General features: G+C 37.0%; 1 protein-coding gene across 1 annotated transcript; it reads right to left on the bottom strand.

Annotated features, from left to right (window-relative positions):
• Positions 1–2,105: 2,105 nt before the first annotated feature.
• ncaldb (neurocalcin delta b) lies at positions 2,106–17,777 on the bottom strand. Its single transcript, XM_039680943.2, has 4 exons — positions 17,622–17,777; positions 5,347–5,743; positions 3,747–3,852; positions 2,106–2,362 (listed from the first exon to the last, which is right to left on the bottom strand). Exons 2-4 carry the CDS (start codon positions 5,722–5,724, stop codon positions 2,268–2,270), a joined length of 579 nt encoding a protein of 192 aa, XP_039536877.1. The 5' UTR covers positions 5,725–5,743; positions 17,622–17,777; the 3' UTR covers positions 2,106–2,267.
• Between the last annotated feature and the right edge of the window lie 1,212 nt (positions 17,778–18,989).

Raw genomic sequence — 18,989 nt, 5'->3', positions numbered from 1 at the left:
CAGTTTGCACTGAAACGGTGTTTTGGACCTTGAACCGTTTGTTTACAAGTCCATTATGGAGAAAATCCTGGAATATTTTCATCAAAAACCTTCATTTCTTTTCGAGTGAAGAAAGAATGACATGGACATCTTGGATGACATGAGGGTGAGTAAATTATCAGCAAGTTTTTGTTTTTGTTTTTAATGAACTACTCCTTAACCCTGATGTTATGGAAACTTTTAACCCTATGCTAATGAGAATTTCACTCTAAAAGTTTGTCAAACCAGGGTTTAAAAGTGATGTTCATGCAAGACCAGACACAGAAACATTTTGTTTCTTTAATATTTTTATTTATGATATAACCAAAACAGATGCCTGTGTTTATAATGTCCACACTCACACAACGTACAGGTTACCATATAAAATCTACAAAATGATAATGACAAACATTTAGTTTGACAGATAACGGTTACAGCATAAAGTGATAGAACACTGTTTGTTTTGCCATTTATATTTATCTGTGTTTGGCACTTGACCACATGTTGCTGTCTTGTGCGGTTTAGAATGCCAGATGCTAAATCATTTTTTATTTTTTTTAATGAAAGTGAATCTACAAACATGAGAAAACAATACATTTTTACCTTTTGTAATTAGTTTTTAATTCAAGCCACTTCACGAATCGTTCTGAGTAGCATGTGGCTGATCATTACAGCCTTGACTTCACAGCAAAGTCAGTGGAAACCACAGAGATTTTCTGATGGCTATCCATCATACACGTGGCCTAAAATAAGATGTGGTTTGCTTGTGAGCGAGTGTTTGTGTGTTTATAAATGGACAGTGGATTTGCATTACACAAAAAGCATGTGTTAACCACACCACAGTCCCTTGCATTTTAAAACATAGTCACTTCTAACCCTGAGGATTTGCAGACATATTCATGCACACTTGTCTCTCCATAGTCCCGTCACTGACCGAATGCTCACAAGTCCTGACCGAAATGTATGCATAGACAAACACTGGATAAACACACGAGTACTCAAAAAGCACCACATTCATACATACATGGAAATGCAAAGGATACATTCAGTTTGACCAACATGCATTATGTGCAAAATGATTTGAGCTGTTATTTTACCCGGGGTATAAAAATAAAATACTATGGCCGAGATTCAGTCAAATTTGAATTGGCTTTAGCATGTTGCTAATTGTAATGTAGTATTTTGTTGATGGTGTTGTGGTGTATACGCATTAAAAATGTGTTGTCTGCTCATTGTCACAGTCATACATGGCTTAACTGTGCAAATATTATTTGAAACAGAAGAAAATGTCATATTTCAATAATAGCAGTTTCATAATGAAAAGCATCTTCTGTGGTGTGATACATTTTCATCACCCACCAAATTACACCATAATTACTCTACAATTTCTTTGTCTAATACTTTTTCATGTTTCCTCTTTTAAAGCAGCAAAAGTCAATATTATTGTCATCCCTATGAAAATATTACTTTGTAAAATGACATTTTCCAACTATTATTGACTTGTCAGTCCTATGCATCAAGTATTAATATTTAAAAAATATTTTAAGTATAATATTTTATAAACATTATACTTGTGCTCATAAGAGGAGCACCATCATGACCAAATTTGATCCCAACCATCCCTTTAAGACCGTCCTTTTATTTTCTATCGCAGGCTCTGTCATCATAATGTTAGAAAAAGAAAAAAAACTTCAAGTAAAAAAACTCTGTCGCCCAAGCGCCTCTCTTAAATAGATGTACAGTCCATATGTGCTGAATGGAATTGAAGTACTAGGAACACTAGGAATGACAATAGTTATTGTATGAGTGAAATGATTTAATTTAGAAAATTCTTAAAAACAATTATTAAAAAAAACTATAGTTTGGTGTTTAGAAAGCATATGCAATCTGGGATTTTAGAAAAGTTTGCTTCAGCTCCCTCTAGGAAAGCTCTTTTTGAGGGGGTTTATTTCAGTACCAAAATTTTACAACAGGATGCGATGTCACTTTCATCACTGCCTAAAAATGTGAGGAATTCACAGAGAGACACATGTACACCAGCTTCTTAGTGTGTTTGGCCTCTGTATTTGAGTTTCTGAACGTTATCTGCCGTGTGTCTGTGGGGAAAATATAGTTGCATGTTTCCATGCCTGGTGTTCAGTGGGAAACCCACAGACACTCAGATAGGGGTGTAGTTTTGGAGTCCAGGCTCTGACCGAACAAAAAGACTTGTGTGAGAGAGGTCATGAAAGTAGCGAGACGCTGTTGATTCACTGGCCGGCACTGCTGGGGTCGCACTGCAACAGTCGCACGATGGATGGGTCGTTCTTTGCTCCCTCTACAAACTCTTCGAGTGATAGCTTACCTGCGGGAGAACAAAGGGTCAAAGGTTAAAAAAAAAACCTGTTTGGCATGAGTCATTAAGCCATTCGAAAGCACAAGTATTTATACGAGGCTATTTTGAGCAAGAATCTGAATCTCAAAAATACCAGACTTAAGTACCTCTTTAAATGGGATGTTTTCATAATTACTTTGAAATACTGTCAAATGCTCTGACAACAATTTATGACTATTTTATAATATACTATTTAATTATATACAAAATATAATAATATACAAAATATACTAAAGTGTATTTGTAATTATTTTTTTTGATAAGTTTCAAATGAGTAATCTCTGTCTATACACTGTAAAAATATTTTCACGATTTATTGTCACCACTTTTTATTTTTTGTCAAATCAACTCAGATAATTAATGAGGTTCAGATAACATAATATTTTGAGTTTCTATTTACTAAACCAATCTCCATCATCATATTGAGTATCACATCATATTAATTTCAATTAACTTAAAATATTAAGGCAACCAACTTACTTTTTTAAGTTTAAAAGCAACATTATTTTTTACAGTTTGTCTATCTATCTATCTATCTACACTGTAAAAAAATATTGTTGGTTTAACTTAAAAAAGTAAGTAACCTGGTTGCCTTAAAATTTTAAGTTGATTGAAATGGAAAAAGTGAGTTAATACAATGAAGGAGATTAATTTAATCATCAGAAACTCAAAATAATAAGTTATCTGTACTAAATAAATTATTTAAGTTGATTTGACAAAAGGAAAAATGTTGTGATAACAAATCTTGAAAATATTTTTTTACAGTGTATCTATCTATCTATCTACACACACACATATTTATTTCCCTTTTCAATTTATTCAATTATATATGAAGAGTTCAGATGCAAAAGCCTCTAAATGCCATTTGAAATTCTCTTCTAGAATAATCATTTTTATCAAGCTTGTATATTTAAATTCAGTAATTTCACTTAAATGGCAAATCATAGGTAATCTTCATTGCCATTTAAGTGAAATTACTGAACTTACATATACAAGCTTGATAAAAATTAACATTCTTGAAGAAAATTTCAAATGGCATTTAGAGGCTTTTGCATCTGAATTCTTCATATATACATGTGTATATATATATATATATATATATTATTTTTTTTCTTCAGTAAAATATGTTAGTCACATCAAATCAAGTTTTCTTTTTAAATCATGACAAACTATTATTAAGACAATGATTTGCACTTTAAGTGTATGAAATTCATCTTCAATGAAAATGTACTTTAAAGTAAAATTTTAATCTGGCCTTAATCTGTACTTCAGTGTGTTAAGAAACAGTCATGAACGTACGATTACAGTACGTTGCCTTTTATATCTTTAATATGATAATATGCAGAAAGCTCACCATCACGATTTGTGTCCATCTGGCGGAAGATCTTCTCTGTGCGTTTCTCAGGCGTGGACTCGTCCTCTGGCATCTTCATCACTGCAGATACCATCTTATAGATGGCCTGAAAAAGAAACAGTTAGTTTGGGGTTACCATGCTGCTAAGTACACATGACACAGGATTCTGAACCTGTTGCAATGCAATGCATAATGGGATTGGCTTATCTGGGAAAGATACATGCAATGCTGCGTTAGCATTTGGTTTAGGAGTGCACCTACAGTATGATGCTGTTACCATCGAAACAGGCACTAAAAGCTGCCTTTTGTAAATCTTATTAGAGAAAATTAGAGGACTCGGGGAATGATTTGGAACTGGAGCCATCACTTCGTAACTTTTTTAAAGTAACCATAGCGACTGCTTTTCTCAGGTAATTGAATGAATTGAAAAGGAAATGACAGCCATTTGTGTGCACTCAGCTGTAAGATTCAGAGAGTGCACTTAGGAAGCTGACACATCTCACCAATTGCTACTATGCTGTGAAATGTACCTAAATGCAAGCAAAAAGAATTGCCTGCTGCACTCAACTCTCCCTGTCTGTGCAAAACACAAATTAATATTGCTATATGAAGTAACCTACTTAAAAAAAAACAAGGTAATAAGGCACAAGCCAAATCCATTTGCCATGTTTATTCACTGAATAGAAATAGCTGAAATATATATACAATAAGTTTAGAAAATATCTATTCTGTAAGTATTAAAAACCAAAGGAAATAGAATGTCTGTTGGGGGACCACAATAAAAAGTTACTTAAACTTAAAAAAAATAATGTTTTTGTTTCCTTGCTGATAGAAGAAAGTCGAGCCCGACCGATAAAGGATTTTGAAGGCCGATGCCGATACAAATATATTTTGGTTTTAAAATCCGATATATCGGCAGATGTTTTTTTTTTTTTTTTTTTTTAAATCAGAAAAGCGCAACAAAACATTAACAGATTTCCCTAACATTAGTTAATTGTAGTTATTTCTGAGTTTTAACCAAAATAATATGAAAAAAGTATCTAAAAGTTTCTTTTATTGTCACAACAGAACAGACTGATGATAGTGGCATTAGCTAGCTTTATGATTAGCTAGTCTATGATGAACCATAATTTAGCAATAGATTACGTCATACTGCAAATTGTAAAACATACATTTTTAATATAACTGGCCAAGGAAACTTCCGCCGACCACAAATTTTGTCATGCTTATTTGAGTTAAGATGGGGATGTTCTTTTAATTGTTATTCAAGCAATGTATCGTGACCAACTCAACGAGTGTTGCCAACAGGAACGGTGTAGAGCGCCCTCTGGTGGACAAACTATACAACTCCAACACTCATGACATGGTTCAAGCGTGTTTCGTCCGTTTTTATTTTATTTTTGAAATATTCATTTGTCAACCATTATAACTGCCGATACCGATAGTTTGGAAAATGCCTAATATCGGCCTGGCTCTAGAAGAAAGAAAAAGAAAGTAGCCTAAATTTAAAAAAATTTGTTAGGAGACGTCTGTAATGTTTCGGCCGAGAGTGATGCAGAATCACACCCATAAACTCACACACACACACACACACACACACCTGTACAATCTCGAGCATTTCCGCCTTGCTTATGTATCCATTGCCATCCAAATCGTACATACTGAAGGCCCACTTTAGCTTCTGATCCAAACGGCCGCGTGACGTGACGCTCAGGGCAATGATAAACTCTCTGAAATCTATTGTTCCGTCTCCGTTGGCGTCGAAGGTTCTGAAGACGTGCTCCGCAAACTTTGACGCGTCTCCGTAGGGGAAAAAGTTGCCGTAGATCTTCTTAAATTCGTCCATGCTGAGCGCACCGCTGGGGCAGTCCCGCAGGAAGCCCTTGTACCACTCCTGGATCTCATGCTCGGTGAAGTCTGTGTTATCCAGCAGCTCCTGAATCACCTCGGGACGGAGTTTGCTGTTCTGTTTTCCCATGTTGATGGTCTGGTTTCAACTAAAGGAGAAAAAAAAGAGAATAACTGTTTTTTAAATGTCTAACAGTACTGCAAGTTAAGTAAACTTAACTCAGCCTTGGCAAATAGGAACCTTTGTGAAAAAGAAACATACTACACCTAATTGCATGTTAACATGAAAATTAATACTAATATTTATATTAAATGCAATAAGCCTCCTGGTTAGAAGCTCTGATCTCTATGGAATAAAATACTATCTTTTTATCTCGGTTGGTTCTTTCTCCGAGACATCAGTGGAATTATTAAATGGAGACTTTTTCTTATGTAGATTTGTATCATTAGAAACCCCCTGTGATCTCACGTGAAGAGATCTCGATCTGTGCTCAGATTTGCCTAAAGATCTCAATATGTACTCAAACTTTTCTCATCAATTTTTTTCCAGATCACTGATCTGACTTTCTATTCGCACACATTCTATAGCTCAACAATTTTCTCATACGTGTCTATTCCTCCTTTTTTAGAGACAAATATAAGATTCTCTGTTTTAGTCTCATGAGCTCTGCAATAAACATACACTGCAGAAAACAGCAATGTTGCATTGCCTAAACCCTGACGGTACGAGCCCCTATTTATAATTGTACTAGTATGTATGCAAAACACACATATCCTCCACATATCGAAAATGTCTCTTCCTTTTCCCATCTGTCAACTGAACTTTCCGCTGGTAGACCGCAGTGCATGCTTTCACCGGCTGCAGTGTGTGTCTATGTGTGCGTGCAGCTGCACCAAAATCATTTCCTGATGCAAATCTGGCATAAAAACCCACGTGCCTGCCATATGATCTCGAGAGATCATACATACTAGGCTAATTCTGATGTGAAATCATTGCTTTTTCCTAGTTCATTTTAATACACTGCAAACATCCTAATGATGTATCTGTATTAACAATGCATTAAGTAATCCCAATTAAAGTTAATTTTATATACATAATATTTATGTCAGGCACACAAATGGCATGTACAACGACTCTTTATTCTCATTCATGCCCACTGAGATGAGTGGATGGAGGATGATTGGGGACAAAAAAAAACATAAGATCGAGAAACGAAACTCCTCTTGTAAACAGGAAGCAGTCCATCAGTTTGCCTTTCACTGTTCCTCACGTAGCGCATGTGACCGTCCTGCTATATATAGTGTCTTTATATCTTTTATTTAACAAAATGATGTGAAAAAAGTGAGAGGATAATTACAAATAATTTTTTAACTTTAGTGCACATTTATCTGCCCCATTTATCTGCTTGTGGGAAACTGTCTGTCATAAATGGTGAAATATCTTTGAAGTTGAAATTAATTAGTCAAATGAATGTCAAGAAATAGTTACCAGTCAGAATGTTTTCTTTTAAGTTTTGGTCATTTCTGTTAAATAAATATATTATAGGCTATTAGCATAATAATCATTTAGCTTGGCCTGTTCAAATGTTGTGTAAGATATTTTTTTTTGTTGTTGAAGAAATGCTTTCTATTCAGGAAAAAAAAATACTGAATGGATCAAAAGTGACCGTAAATACATTCATAATGTTACAAAACATTTCTATTTTAAATAAATGCTTTTCTTTTGAACGTTTGAAGTCCCTCCCCTTCCGGTCGACCAACGTGGGACCTGAAGACTGGAGAAATGCCATCACAGGAATAAATTACATTTAAAAATAGAAAACAGTTATATTTTAAATTGTAATAATTAGGGTTGGGTATCTAGAATCGAGTATCGATCGAGTAGGAACCGGGACTAACTTTTCCCGGAATCGTTCAAAAGTTAAAATTTCGATTCCTAGTTTCGATATTCACAGTCCGCCGAGCGGAAGAAGAAACCGCTGAACAACACCAACGAAGAAGCGTCTACCGGAAGTGTTGGCATAACCGCGCGAGTCGAACATGAGTAGCTTACGTCGGCGGTCCAAAGTGTGGCTTCACTTTTCTAAAAATAACGAAATCTCGGCAAAATGCAAAATTTGTGACAAAAGGAGTATTTGTGACAGAAGGAGTATTTCCTTCCGAAAGACCGTTGGTTAGCAAGGTTAGCTAAACTTTTTTGACCCTGCTTCTTAAAAGAATCGGAATCGAGAATCGTTAGGAACCGGAATCGAAACAAGGATTCGGAATCGGAATCAGAATCATTCAAATTCAAACGATACCCAACCCTAGTAATAATATTTTACAGGGTTTTGATCAAATGCAGCCTTATTGAACATAAAAAAAATCTTACTGACCCCAAACTTTTAAATGGTCATTTTAACTTTGAATTATGTGCCCATGGAAACCTAGAGGAAAATAGCATTGCGTTGTCAAAGGTTTTTCAGGTTTATTTTTTGACTGCTTACACATGACTGCACCATTAGACCATTTATAAACTGTTTTCTGAACAATTTCTGTATTCTCCCATGATCTTGAAAGGCCTGACCAAACCGAACGCTCCATCCTTCCTTATACCTCTCTCTACAAACCGCAGCTTTCAACCACACACTCTTAATACCTCCACCCATGCACTCTGAGCACACAAAGCACAACAGACCCATTTGTTCACAACAGACTTTCATGCCGCTTCTGTAGATGGAGCAGATGGATAAAAGCATTGTGATCAATCAAAGTGTAATTGCTTAATGGATATGCGGCATTTATATTACATTCCACCCGTTGTCATGGTAACAGACAGTCTAATCGTACAACATTCAGCTTTGTATCTAACATGTTCCAGTATTCAACAGTATTTTTGGATAATCTAACTACAGAGAATACTAGATTCTTTGAAACATATCAAGATAGAATAGCATGTCTATTTGTGTCCGGTATCTTTTGGCCTTTTCGATCATTGATGACATCACTTCTGATCCCTCCTCAGGACGAGCCATGTTCTTGAACCTGAGCTTAGCCCGTGTGGCTCATGGGATCACTGATGTTCTTGGACAACAGCTCAAAGATCTCTTTCTCAAATTAACTCTAAGACTCTTAGAGCCTCCAATAGCACTTCGGTGACGTCACACTTGCATAACCCAGGCCCACAGACAGCTTGGCCATGTGGTGCTACAGGTGGACACAAGTTACAGATGTCCCTTCAGTACGCTGAGGACAGGCGACTTTACTCAAGAACAAATCACACCCACCAAACTATATATATATATATGAAGAGTTCATATGCAAAAGCCTCTAAATGCCATTTGAAATTTTCTTCTTGAATGATGATTTTTATCAAACTTTTATATTTAAGTTCAGTAATTTCACTTAAATAACAATTAATTGGTAATTATCATTGCCATTTTTAGTGAAATCACTGAACTTAAATATACAAGCTTGATAAAAATTATCAAAAAATTTCAAATGGCACTTAGAGGCTTTTGCATCTGAACTCTTCATATACAGTAGTTTATATACATACATATAGCCTAGCTATATAAATATTGTGTACTAAAACTTAAAATCAAATTAAAGAGAATATAAATATTTGATTAAAAAAAAACTTAAAAAATAAATAAATGTTGCATTGGCATCTAACTGAAATACATTTCAATTTAAGTATGAAACTTGAAATAAAAATACAGAAAAATTAAAGTAGAAAAAAATGACAAAAACAAAATGATTCAAACTGAAATAATATTAAAATGATGACAGTTTGCCAATGGGGTAAAACGTATTTCAAGTAAATGCTGTACAGGCTCACCCTGCTAGTTTTCACATTTTACAGAACATATCCTAGTTTTAAATAAATACTTTTAACGATATTTAGATATCGTTTTTCTAGACAAGACAAAAAGTACTGATTCACTAATTAATTCATTCAAAGGGCAGTGATGTGCGTGTGTGAATCAATAAAATAAAAAGTGAATGAAAGAAAGAACTCATGCAGAGCCATTAATTAAACTATTTTTCTACTCATCTTTGATTCAATGAGTTTGATGCATCGCCAGAGAACACTTTCAAACAAAACTAATGATTTGTGACATCCTTACAAAAGCAGGAGCCATCATAGAGATAGAAAATAATATTCTCTCAACAAAATGACAGAACAAGACACAGGAAGGTGAGAGTTTGCTCTTTCTCTTCCACTCCTCAAAACCACAGAGACCGAATGAAGCACCACAAGCACCGAAACTGAAGTATGACTGTGGAAAATGTCATCTTTGTGAGGGGGCTATGAAATGAATGCATCAATACTCTCATAGTTTCCTTGTTCTTTCCCATGCCCACCAAAATAAACCACTGTGTTAACGGTGCAAGAAAGTACAGCATGAGTTATCATGGGTATATACATCTAGTGACATTAGTCAATGTTTAAATTTCCTTCACATATCAGAAGTCATCTACAGTGCTGCATTTACAGGACTACACTCTTAAAAATCCTGGGTTATTTCAACCCAAATTTGGATCAAATATGGACTAACCCAAATGTTGGGTTAAAAATGTAATTAAAAAAATTACAGTTGAAAGTTGAAGATTTTAAATGACATTTTTATCCCAGCATTTGGGTTAGTCCATATTTGACCCATATCTGGGTTAAAACAACCCTGCATTGTTTAGAGTGTAGGTTCAGTGTATGCTCAAATTAAAATCATTGGGAAACATCAAGTGAGCATTAACAATGAAAATGTATCAGGATCAATTTGTTTTTAATTCACGGTTCTCATCTCTGACATATACAGCTATTCATGTCATGCCAAACCCTTGCAAGACTGTTGGTTTCTGTGGCTCATTGCTGGCAGCTGTTTACCTCAATCTGCACTTTACATCTGTGCAACGCTCTCACCAAATTCATTCCACATCAATTTCAATTATTTAAAAGTTTCAATTTGTCTCATTTAGTTTTCTCATGTTAGGATATGTGTAACAGATTTCAAAATGTAAACTTAAGAATACATTTGGTAATAATTCTCATAATTTGTTTTTGTTTTTTTGCTTTAAATTTGTTCTAAGTGGTCGTGTATATGCATTTTTCGGTAATGCTTCCTTTTACAGTCCAGTTACCCATGTAAATACTATGTACTTATTTTAGTAACTACAATTACTGGGTAATAACTAATACTAACCCTGAACCTACCCCTGTCCCATGTACTTACCTTATATTTGGCAGTATTTTCTAGGTAAGTACACTGTAAGTACTGTACTGTAAAAGGAAAGCGTTACTCATTTTTCTGTAAAAATAAGTCAAATGCGGATGCTGTATTCAGATAAAAAAATAAATAAATAAATGTTTGCTGTTAATTGTAATTTTTTTGTCTAGAAGAGAATGATGACGAGTCCCAAAGGTTCAATGTAGAACACAACAAATACGGACCACTAAATCAAAGCAATCAGAGCAAAAAGAGGAGCTTATATACACAGTGAGGATGACAAAATAATGAACAGGTATGATTACCGAATGAGTTTCCATGACAACTAATCACTGGCGGGAAACAAAAAAGGAAACAAAAGAAACTGAGGCATACAAAATGCCCATGAAAATTAAACTAAACACACAGATCGCGAAAGCGCGGCCTGATGATTTGATCAAGGGGATCTGCAGGTGGACGAGGGACCAGCAAGGTTCTGGAAACCAATAGGGAAGCAGATGGGAGGAACTAGGGTGGAGCGGAGAGCGAGAGAAGCCATGGAGGAGATGACGGTGGAAGGAGCGGTTGGATCCAGGGAGGAATGGACGGCCAACGAGATCTCAGAACAACCCAGAAGAGATGGCTATGAGGCAGGCGATCCACACTGGGAGTGATGGAGGGAGAAACCAAGGTTGATGGTATATAGAGGCGGGCGGAGGCGAAGCCAATTGGTTGATGGGCCAAGGTGGAACTGAGGGCTCAAGGTTGAGGCAGAGCCCAGGACTCCTCATGCCAGGCCAGAGATGGGGTCTTGAAGCCACAAGGCAGATCGGGGCTGAAAGTGGAGCTGAGGGGCTCAGGGTAGCCAAGGGAATTGCTGGCTTCGGTGGAGTGAGTAGGAGAAGATTGGGTGTGGAAGGCTCCTTGATGCACAGGGATGGTGTTGACGAAGAACAATATGATGACTGAGATTGGTGAAGATGAAGAACTTGGGCTTGACAGGACCAGCGGTGATGAAGACACAAGGAAAGGACTAGTTTTGTGGGTGGGCAACACTTACCTCCGTGTTGCCCTTATAGCACCAATATTCCCACTGGCATGGATGTTGTGGCAAGCTCACACACCTGGTCAGTCAGGACCTCATGCTTTGCATCCAGGACGGGGCTGGACGTCGACCACGGAGTCCTCTTTCTCTTTGCCTACATCAAAAGAAGATCCTTCGACCCACTGGAGTTTTCTCGTGGCATCACCAGCCGGATCTTGCCATCGAGTCTGATCCAAAACCCCTCCATGAGAGTGATGTTGTTGCAGATGGAGGGTTGGCTTCTCCACGTACTTATCCAAGTTCTTTCTTCCATGAAACATAAAAATCATGACCTCGTTAGGTCTGTTAGAGCTCCCCATCGAAACATTGATGAAGGCAATCTCCATTTTCAGTATTCTGTAACATTTAGGTCCAGATGATAAAAATGAATAGTTTCAAAATATCTAAATATTTATAGAGTGCCGAAGTGATGATGTCACTTTGTAGGACAACTCGAAAGCTAGCGGCTCATGGGTTCCCTCAGTTGAAAAGCAATGTATTTTCCCCATCGCAAAAAATAAGATCTGTTTTTAACAAAGGGTTGTGATCTTTACAAGTTAATCCAAAATTTATACATTTTGAAGCCTATATAAAGATTTTAAAAAACACAATCAGACAATAAAGTTTAAAAAAACACAAGCAGGTTATAACTGTGTGTTTTATGTCATAGATCAAAACGTGAAAATATTTAGAGGCTTTGTTCACCACAGACCTTATTTCAGGCGATTTAGCAAAAACCCATTCAAAAATCCCATAGGCTTTAGAGCGAGGTGCTAAAATGCTAACTCAGTTCCGCGTTTTGGCCTACAGAGTGACGTCGTAACTTCGGCACTCTATTAAGAAACAGAATTTGCAATAAAAATACGCTTTTAGTTTTTAAAGGTAAGTTAGATACGATTATTTACGTGTGTAGTTACATATTATAAAGCAATATCACACAAACGAGAAAGCCGCTTTTCTCAAATATCAGCATGATTGCAAATGTGATTTCATACAACAGTTCATTAAACATAAAAAGTTACTATTAAGTTAAGTTTTAGACACAATATTGTCTGTTTTTTTTTTTTTTTCTATTTCGTCAACAACACAGCGTGTGGTCCATTTCTGAATGAAATCCAATGAATTTCCGAGTGAAAGATTCAATGACCCGTCCCAGTGAACAGTCACATGAATTACTTAAGATCTGGATATTATTAAGTGATGCAGTCATTAAATACTAATATTGGGTTTCTGGAGATATTAAATGTGAAATTCGCTAGCAGGAGTCTGCAAAGAACACACATCAGACACTTTCCTTTAACTACACAGTTTAAATGTCCTTTGCTAACTACACTCTTAGAACAAATGGTTCTATTTAGAACCAGAAATGGTTCCATCCCCCGCTTCATATATGGAACTCCAAAAATTATTTTTTTTTGGTAAAAGGTTCTATTGGCCAAGTACGGAACCCCAGGGTTCTATAACCCAGAGGAACCCCTTTTTTTAAGACTGTATAGAACCTTTTAGGGGTTCCAAATACTTAGCGCTGATAGAACCTTTTATGGTTCTATATAGAACCTTTTCTTCTAAGAGTGTAGCCAACAAATCTGCTTCAAAATCTCTCTCTCTTTCTCTCTCTCGCTCTCTCTCTCTTTCTCCTTGTACCTAAAGGATTAACTCAAGGTTCTGTTGGGCTAATCTGAAGCAGTAGGATATAAATATAGACTAATGTCTGTTATGTAAGGACCACTAAACATCTTGTACCAGGACTTGGTATGGAATCCATTGGTAATGCGTAAAATAGCTACAACAATGTGCTTTTCTCAAAAGTCAAAATCAAATTTTGAGTCATGCATACATAAATACATTTTTCCCTGTTGAGTCTGCATTAATCTGTAACCTCAGGATCACCCAATATTAAATATGAGAATAAAATATGCAATTAAACAATTAAATGTGTAAAACTTTCCAAAATAAGCCGGCATTCTTCATGGATGTAGTCAGTGACCGTAATATGAGGATATGCAGGGCTAAGTAGATCTTTGCCTTCACAAATTGGTTTTAAAACACTATGCGTGTCATTTGGAATACATTGGATTAGCCTTGTGGTTACATATAAAAGTATAAGCAGTTGAAAGCTAGAGTAAAATGACCATCTAAATGTCTTGCTTGAGAAAAATTCAGTGAATTCAGTACTTGAAAGTAGTTATAAATATCACACACCCTAGGCTGACATTATTTTATACTAGTCGTATAAAGGTCCATATTTCCTGTCAGAAGAAACAGCAAATTTATATTAATACCCTGACTTTTGACGTAAAACATGTTCAGTTCAAATGTAAACGTTCAACGATCAATCTAAAAGCATTAACTGCTTGTAAACTGTCCTTGCTTGACCTCGACACAATCCTCCATCCGTCTGTGAGAACGGCATCGTGAGACATGCTCCACGATTCCAGCACATGCTCTTAACGTAAATATTTGCAAAGTGCCTATTTTTGGAAACATTTTTTTCATACCATTTGCACTTATAAATCACGGTCCATTACAGCAATTGTGACGGGACATGTCAGCAAACTGGAAATGCTTTTATATCACAGTGCTTACAAATTGATTGTGGATGAACTCAAGCGTGAAATCACTACGGCTCAACTCAACTTCTCATTACAATGTGCTATTACTGTTCTCATCTGCTGTCACTGACATTACAATAATAACTAGCCTCGGCCTCATTAAAAATACACACAATCCTCACGAGTCAATCCAAACACAGAGGGCAATTGACCATCCTTAGAGTCCACTGCGACTTGGAGATGTTAAGTGAAAAGCTCTCAGGAGTGAGACGAGTCACAGTATATGCTTTTACTATGATTATACTGAAGCTGGAGCCACCAGGTCTATATTTACACTGCCAAGTGCACAAAGAAACATTTTTAATGACTATTTTCGCTGTTCACTTTACTATTTATTTATTTTTTTACAATACAAGTATTCTATGTAGTTACTCAATTATTGCGCGTGTATGACACGCCAATTCGTATTTCCATTTTTGGCGCGCTATCAACACGCATAATCGCTTTTCATCGTGTTTATGAACGCCGTTGACTTAACGTTACATTACTGTATATATAAATATATGACCTAGCCCAACCCCGTCCCTAAACCTACCCGTCACTGGGGTTAATACCATTTATGAGTCTTCCCAACCCGATCTCACGAGAATTCGTACGAATTTTACGAGGTGGCTAATTCGTAACAATTCGTACGACCTCACTCGTATGAATTAGTACGTTTTTGCTAAATCGTACATATTTTACGAATTGGCCAATTCGTATGAATTCGTTCCCCTGACCCCGCCCCTAAACCTTCCCATCACGTGGGTTTGGACAAATCGTACAAATTCGTAGCCACTTGTGAATTCGTACGAATTGGTCGTGAGATAGCATAGGTCTTCCCCTACCATCCTAGGAAAAAAATATTGCTCCCCAGATCTACATTTTGCTCAAACATTTAACGGCGTGTACATACACGCGGAATCACTCGGACATTAACGGCGCAGACATACAAAATACGTATCTAACACACCACTCAGACTGATCTCATGACGTAGCGTGTGTATTACACGCCAATTCGTATTTCCATTTTTGGCGTGCTATCAAGACGCATAATCGCTTTTTTAGCGCGTTTATGAACGCCGTTGACTTAACGTTATTACTGTATATATAAATATATGACTTACCTCAACCCCGTCCCTAAACCTAACCGTCACTGGGGTTAATGGCATTTATGACTGTTCCCTTACCATCCTAGGAAAAACAAAGATCGCTCCCCAGATGTAGATCTACATTTTGCTTCGTTTCGCGTGGACATTTGACGCGGAATCACTCGGACGTTAATGGCGTAGACATACACGCGGATACACGCGGATAGCTCAAAATGCGTAGAGATAACACGGCACTTGACTCGAAAGTGGCGTCTATGTTTACGCAAAAGTCATGATGTCATGTTGCTATTTGAAATAATTCTAGAAGAATTTGCAAACTTTTGTTTAAAATAGTTTTAAATCAAATCAAACAACATGAAGAAACTTTAACATCCATGGAACCTTTTCATTGCACAAAAGGTTTTTAAAGTGGATAATGGTTCTTCAGTTCACTTAAAGGGATACTCCACTTTTTTTGGAAATAGGCTCATTTTACCACTCCCCCAGAGTTAAACAGTTGAGTTTTACCATTTTCAGATGTTTTTAGCCGATTTTCTGATATTTAGAAGAATATCAGTAACCAGACAGTTTCTGGTCTCATTGACTTCCATAGTATATTTTTTCCTACTATGGAAGTCAATGAGACCAGAAACTGTCTGGCTACTGATATTCTTCTAAATATCAGAAAATCGGCTGAATGGATTCGAAAACGGTAAAACTCAACTGTTTAAATCTGGGGGAGTGGTAAAATGAGTCTATTTCCAAAAAAAGTGGAGTATCCCTTTAATTGTTCTTTGAGGAACCCAGAATGGCTTGTTCACTGTAAAAACGCCATTTGTAGTGTAGCCTACTCTTTGATATGTCATGTCAACTACCCACAGACTGTCTGAATTGAATATAGATATGTCATTGTTCCAAAGCTACAAGCCAAAGGTGACAGTGGCAAGGGAGAACTTTCACCTTCTCCGACCCATTTTGACGTAAATGATGCGATTTCAGTTCCACCTGTTCTACTTTTTGATGTCGCCTGCTTTCTTTCCGCCTTCCTTCCCTTTCTATACCGTCTCTGTGTCGGCAGCTCTTTAAACACACACTCCCCTCTCCCTTTCTAAATGTCCTCGTCTATCTCTCTTGATTTTTCTCTCTCGGCTCTCTGGGGTCTCTGTTTCCACATGCCTACAGACCATCGCGCTTTTCCAAGCGCCCACTTGTGTCTTTTTAGACCGATTGTGATTGAACACTCTGAATGCTTTCTGAACAGCCAGTCAGATAAAAATTAAAATAAAATTAAAATAAACGTCACCGTGTAACCTACATGCATGCCTCAACAATAAAGGGGGAAAAAAGTGTCTCAACTACTTCCTGCAACCTGAGATGTTTTGTTAAGTGTTCTCAGAACATGTTTTTAACTTGTGATACTTACAATGACTATCAAAAGGCTTATTTCCTATTTCACATGATGCATGTGACTGAATCAATGTGAGCTGTTATAACTGCGTTACTCACTTAAAAATATTTGAATGTGATTTTGAACATGCCACTTTTTAAATGACAATTTATGGGCTCGTATTAATTACATGGACTTTTTGCATTTGTAAAAATTCATAATCATAAGTGTATAAAAGCTGAAGGGTTATTCAAAAAAATTGTGAAGAACTTAGACTTTCTTTTATACATTCATATATACATTTTAACCAAGCATGTCGTTGACAAAAAAAACTCCATCATCTACATGGCACTTCAATATGCATGTAATGTAGATGTAGCCTCTCGCAGTATTCCCTCCTCTAAGCCTTACTGTATGTTCCAGGATTTATCCAAATCCAATTCCAGCATGCTGTCAGATCCAGGTTTCTCAGTGGAAGAAAACCAAAGATGCAGGTAACCTGATGTCCTCATCCTAATAGTTCAAACTGTTGTATCCTGTTCACTTTCAAACATCAGTTTGCTTCCAGTCATCCAAACCTTTTGGGATACTGAAAAATCTCAGCTGTCTCTTTTCAATTTCATGTTCTTGTCCTCTTGTGCATCATATAACTTCAGCTGCAAGAAAAAGATGAAAGCATAGGACTCACCTCAGGTGGTTGTTCTGTTGCTGTGCCGTGAGATTTTAGATGGCCATAACCCGGGGTCCTCTGCAGGGAAGAGGCGTTGTGTGGCCTCGGTAGTGATATGCAGCCACAGGTCTCAGGAACAAGCTTAGATGCAACCAGCAGCTCCAACGAAAAACTCCACAAGACTCACCCGTAGCTGAGTTCAGAGCACCAAACTGCCTCCCACGGTGACGTCAAAGCTGCTGGTCACATGACCTGCCTGAAAAGCCTATGAGAGCCGCCGTTGCCCTGGCAACAGGAACTCAGCATTGACTCTTGCTCCTTGCACTTCTTGATTATTTCTTAATGTCAGAAAAAAAAATAGCTATTACTTTTCAAACTTAGTTAATGCATTCAATCCTGTTTTAATGTTTTGCCAATTTAATTGCAACGTTTAGTGGTGGAAAATGTCAAAATCATAGACAATCGTTTATAGGCTACACTTGTTACAGTAAACACACACACACACAAATTGTGAAGCTTTCTCATCACTTGTTGCATTTATGGTGTTTTGTGTGTTTTTCTTTGCCCTGCGATGACTTTGTTGTCGTGATCACATTGAGATGCACAGATGGAGAGCGTTAGCGTTAAGAGCAGACGTCTCTCACATTGGAGGCCATGCTTTACTTAAGCAGATTAAAGGGAAGTCAAAGCCTCCTCTCATTAGCCTTAACGAACAAACACTTTTTAAGGCTACATATGCTGAGTCAGTCATCTGCTGGGCTGCTATCTGCACGGGCGCTCAGATCCAACCCAGAATGCATGACGACAAAACACGGGTGCACATGCAAAATACAAGATATGGCATGATCTCACGCCACGCGGCGGCAGACATGATTTGCAAACGCAATCCGTGAAACACAATATGCCATAATACTATTATTATAACCAGTGCTGCTGATGTATTTACCTTAATGTTGGGTGAACTTGATTTCACCAAGGACATGTTCAACATGAGGGAAAACATCTCAATTAAGTTTGAAGTTTAATGTCAAGTTTAGGCTTACAACCAGGGTCAGGTGCTTCTACATCAATGTTATTCACCTATCATTCCTTTCTGATTTTAGGGATAAGTTATGGCATATGGGGAATCAAACTATGTTAATCCAGGAACATGTCCCTTGGTGTTGATCATATTGCTTAGAGAGGTTGCTCTGTCACGCATTTGTGATTTTTGCATTTAACAACTCTTTAAGTCTTAAAAGAAATTGACGAGAAATGTTTATAATCATAATATTTAAATTGAGACCTCTGAATTTGATTGCACATCTTTGGTGTCTTGACAAATCTGAGCCGCTTTTGAGACATCGTTGAGATCTCGAAACACTCGAGGAGACGTGAGATTACTAA

Source organism: Pimephales promelas, chromosome 18 (assembly GCF_988280905.1).
Source record: "Pimephales promelas chromosome 18, fPimPro1.hap1.1, whole genome shotgun sequence".
NCBI classification, from domain to species: domain Eukaryota; kingdom Metazoa; phylum Chordata; class Actinopteri; order Cypriniformes; family Leuciscidae; genus Pimephales; species Pimephales promelas.
This window is presented reverse-complemented; position numbering and strand designations above follow the sequence as displayed.

What these genes read in the sequence shown, in the direction of transcription:
- ncaldb (XM_039680943.2), bottom strand. Translation starts at nt 5,724, where the DNA reads ATGGGAAAACAGAACAGCAAACTCCGTCCCGAGGTGATTCAGGAGCTG. An exon ending in AAATGCTCGAGATTGTACAG is followed by an intron (nt 3,853 to 5,346) that starts GTGTGTGTGTGT and finishes TTTCTTTTTCAG; the next exon opens with GCCATCTATAAGATGGTATC. An exon ending in GATGGACACAAATCGTGATG is followed by an intron (nt 2,363 to 3,746) that starts GTGAGCTTTCTG and finishes GTTCTCCCGCAG; the next exon opens with GTAAGCTATCACTCGAAGAG.